Source organism: Netta rufina, assembly GCF_964035555.1.
Source record: "Netta rufina genome assembly, chromosome: 18".
NCBI lineage: Eukaryota > Metazoa > Chordata > Aves > Anseriformes > Anatidae > Netta > Netta rufina.
Genome location: NC_140142.1, coordinates 4,837,764 through 4,842,470, shown reverse-complemented (window position 1 = coordinate 4,842,470; position 4,707 = coordinate 4,837,764). Strand labels below are relative to the sequence as shown.

At 51.9% G+C, this 4,707-nt stretch overlaps 1 protein-coding gene across 1 annotated transcript; it reads left to right on the top strand.

The window, feature by feature from the left end:
- Positions 1–487: 487 nt before the first annotated feature.
- Positions 488–1,429, top strand: LOC311216312 (olfactory receptor 14C36-like; the record flags this gene model as incomplete). The annotated part of the gene is made up of 1 exon (XM_084297857.1): positions 488–1,429. One exon carries the CDS (start codon positions 488–490, stop codon positions 1,427–1,429), a length of 942 nt encoding a protein of 313 aa, XP_084153983.1.
- Positions 1,430–4,707: the final 3,278 nt, after the last annotated feature.

Here is a 4,707-nt window from a genome sequence, read left to right as displayed (position 1 = left end):
AAGGTGAGGATTCTGTCCAGATGCACTTGGACTCAGGCTTTTCTGCTCTCAGTTTTCTTTTGTTTCTTCTCAGGAAACATCTGAGTGGGATGGTCCTGCCGCTCAGAGAGGTGACACAGAGCAACTGAGAACAGGACCACTGGGCAGAGCTGCTCTGCTCAGTCTTCACCTAGGCACAGCCCTTTTGCCTCCTGGCAAACACAGGATTTCACCGTGAGTGTACAAGTAATGTCAGGGAGTTTCAAAATCCAATACCTCAACTAGGATAGGGCAACTAGAATAAAATAAAGTGAGGGAAATAGTTGCAGCTCTGCTTTGCATTCAGCTCAGTCTTTTGCAGCAATACTTCAAAGCTCATTGATCTGACATTTGTCTGAATATGAGTTAGCCAGCCTTTTGTTTTATTTCCAGTTTTCTTCATAGAAGTTTGTTCTAACGTTTTTCTGCCTTCTCCCCTTCAACAGAGAAGCAAGTACAAAGTCAGAGAATGCCCAACATCAGCTCTGTGAGCGAGTTCCTCCTGCTGGCATTCGCAGACACGCGCGAGCTGCAGCTCCTGCACTTCGCGCTCTTCCTGGGCATCTACCTGGCTGCCCTCCTGGGCAACGGCCTCATCCTCAGCGCCGTAGCCTGCGACCACCGCCTCCACACCCCCATGTACTTCTTCCTCTTCAACCTCACCCTCCTCGACGTGGGCTGCATCTCCACCACTCTGCCCAAAGCCATGGCCAATGCCCTCTGGGACACCAGGGCCATCTCCTATAAAGGATGTGCTGCTCAAGTTCTCCTTTTTGTCTTCTTCTTTGGTTCAGAGTATTCAATACTAACTGTCATGGCCTATGACCGCTACGTTGCCATCTGCAAGCCCCTGCACTACGGGAGCCTCCTGGGCAGCAGAGCTTGCGCCCAGATGGCAGCAGCTGCCTGGGGCAGTGGCTTTCTCAATGCTGTCCTGCACACGGCCACTACATTTTCCCTGCCCCTCTGCCAAGGCAATGCTGTGGACCAGTTCTTCTGTGAAATCCCCCAGATCCTCAAGCTCTCCTGCTCAGATGCCTACCTCAGGGAAGTTTGGGCACTTGTGTTTAGTATTTTTTTGGCCTTTGGTTGTTTTGTCTTCATAGTGGTATCTTATGTGCAGATCTTCAGGGCAGTGCTGAGGATGCCCTCTGTGCAGGGCCAGCACAAAGCCTTTTCCACATGCCTCCCTCACCTAGCTGTCGTCTCCCTGATGGTCAGCACTGGCATGTTTGCCTACCTGAAGACTCCCTCCATCTCGTCACCATCCTTGGACCTGGTGGTGTCATTTCTGTACTCAGTGGTACCTCCAGCAGCAAACCCTCTCATCTACAGTATGAGGAACCGGGAACTAAGGGATTCCATCAGGACTGTACTTGAATACACACATCTTCAGCAAATTCACCTATAATACTATGTCCAATATTAGAAATCCCAGCTATTCTCAGAAATAAAATAATATCATGTCTTCTGTTATTTAATGTCTGTATTATTATTTTCTCTAAGTATTTCACTTTTTAATTAAATAATATTATTTTTAACCCCCTCTAGAATCAATTATTTTCCTATTGAAGATGACTCCCTGTGTAGATAAACCCAATAATAAAGCCATTAGAATTTCACTGTTCTCAGCTGCCATCTCTTCTCATCTCTTCTGGATCTGGGGGAGCAGCCCCAGCACGCAGGAGGGGCTCAGGACCAAGAGCCCAGCTGCCACATGCAGGAGCAGCCCTGGTGGCCTCGGGGCTGCCCCTCACTGCCCGCTGGGCTCTGCCTCTCTGCAGCCTTTGGTTTGGGGCTGCTGCTTCCCTGGAGCCATGGCCATGGCCAGCAGCTGGACGTGGCATTTTCACTATTGCTCCTTAGGCTTCCACATTGTTCTGGGTAAGCCCTCAGATCTCATTTACCTTGGTGACAGTCCTGTTGTCTCTGCAGTGGCATCCCTGTGGCTGCAGGCGGCAGCAAGCACTGTGCAACCCTGGGTCAAAGCTGCCTCCCTGCTAGCACCACAGTAACAAGAGGGGCTGCTCACGGCAAACCCAGAAGCCTGGACACCTCTTCCAAATGTGCTATCAGGAACACTGCCAAGGGGTTGCTCCCTTCTCTTCTGTATTCTGGGTGTTCATCATAGAATGAAGGACACAGGCTGAAAGTGGTTCCTGAGCAACCAGGGGCAGGACCAAGAGCTCCCGTTATGGCAGAATTTGCTTAAGGAGATGACAACTGATCTTAAATTTATCTGCATGGGACTGCACCCCCTGCAGCTGGGCAGATGGCAGATTCCAGCCTGTAAAGGAATCTGGAGCTTCCAGGAGATGTCAGGGGATCTGCAGGGACAATGTGCTCAGTGGGTAGTGATTAGAACCTCATAAAATGTGTGACCATCCAAAAAAAGGTCTGTTAAAGGAAAAGGGGAATCTGAGAAGTCCATGGGCTAAAGCAGGGCTCTGCAATGCCACAAGAGGTGTTGAAGAGCCAGCAGGCAAAGGCCCATAAGACTGCAGAGTAATTGAGAATATACATTTTGAAGTGCTGTGGCGAGGTCTGGTGTAGCACTCGCCTGTCCTTTGTGCCCTCAGAGACACCCCATGGCCCTTCCCAGCACTGCCCTGTGCTGCTGAGCCATCAGGGCAGATGGAAAGGGGCTCAGCAGCTGAGATCCCCATGGACGTAGGTCTGCTGCCCACCCTGAGCAGCACGGGTACGGGGGAGACCCCCGGGGGTCCCAGGGCACCACTGCCTCTGGCTCTCACAGTAGCACTGCAAGCTTGCGGCCCTGTGGGGAGCACAGGGATGGAAGAAGCAACGGCTGTCCAGGCCAGCATGGACACAGTGCCCTGGGTAAGGCTCTCTGGGAGCAGGGATGGCCCTGGGGAAGAGCAGAGCAGCATTGCTGGGCCTATATAAAAGCAGAAATGAGAAGGAGAAAGCTCTTTGTGCAGGCCCCTGCTCGGGGCAGGCAGCCCTGTGGCTGGGCCAGGCCTCTTGTGCTGGCCTGGGGAGCGGGGCTGGCCCTGCGAGGCACAGGCACTGTGTGCTGGGGATCTCCCAGGCAAGAGAGCAGGGCTCCTGCAGCTTCATGGACCTCCATCTCCTGGCACCACGGACACCTCCTTGCTCCATGCATCCAGCAGATAAACACCTATCAACCACCTGCTTTCTCTTCTTCTAGAGGAACTGGGGACAGAATAACAAAACCAAGTAAAACTCAGAAATTGTGAGCCACAGAAGGCCCTGATGCTGTGCAAGAAATGCTCAAAAACAGCAACCACAACTGTGGGTGACCATCACTGGTCACACAACCAAAACACAGTACCACAAGGGGCTGCTTTGCAGAGAGTAACTGCCCCAGCCAGAGCAAGTACAGGGCCCCTGATGGAAAAAGAAGACTCCCTCTGAGCTCTGGAAGGAGCCAGGAAGGTGCTAATAAGCACCAGGACAATTGAGGAAGCCCAAAGGCCCTTCTGAAGGGTCACTGAGTGCCACCTGAGAGGCAGTGCTGGGCAGTGGGGAGGGCCAGGAGAAAGAATTGTGAGAAGGCTGTGAGAAACAAGGACACTCAGGGCTTTAGCAGATCCTTAAAGTCCTGCCTGAGTCCCCAAATGGAAAGCAGGGTATGTCTGTGGGTGGAGAAGTAGCCAAATCTTGGGACTGGGGCAGGGCTGAAGGTCCCTGCGTGAAGCTGGGCTGATGGAGAAGTGTCCGCCTTGCATGTGTGCCTCAGCCTGGGAGCAGGGGCCTGCCCACGGTGCAGGATGGCTGGGCTGTGCTCAGCCATGCCCCAGGAGATGACCTTGCTCTCTTCCTCCCCACCACTCCCCACACGGGGCAGGCCCTCAGGAAGCACCCCTGAGCCTGGAGATGCACCAACCTGCTGCGGTGAGGTGTCACTACTGCAAGGGCAGAGGGGAGGCTTGGAGAGACACATGGGGCCTGTGGGTAAGAGTGGTGTGGCCTGGGGAAGTGAGTGTCTGGGAAAAGTTACCCTGGAGCCATAGGAGCCATTCTGGAAAGGAAACTTGTAGGCAGGAACCACACTTTTGTGGCAGTGCAGAGCTGCTGGGCACATTGTGCAGGGTGCTCTGATGGACATTTGTGTCCTTTTCCATCGTGTATTAAGTGCCACTTTTCTCAGGAATAGAGTAGCCAACAGAGCACTGACAGATAGTCTAAGATCATGAAAGGCATCATAAGCATGCCCCTAAAAAGATAACTGATATGGGGAAATCAGGAGAAGACAGCCCAGGAGAAACATGAGACTGAGAGGAGGGAATAGGGGCTTGGCCAGCCAAAATTAAGGATTTTGTAGAGGTAAGAGGGTTCAGGTTATGCTGATGCTGCCATAACTGTGACTTAAAATAGTCATATGAGGCTATTCCCTGGCTTCAACCTGTAAAGTTAATTCCTAAAACTAAATGCTACTCAGCACCCTGACAGGAATCCACTACTCTAATGAGTGACCTCAGCGTACCCCTAGAAGACAAAACTCAGCCCATAGCTGATTCATCCTAGCTCTTACACTCTTAATCACTCTGATCTCTGCCTTTAATACTAGCATCAAAATGGTATATTTAAAACTAGAAAACTGCTTAAGAGACCTAAACCAAACCCTAAATCCAAATAAATGTGAGGGGCCATGGATCTGATCAGCTTGTGGGTCACAAGGAGGAGATGGGTGGCAATGCTCTG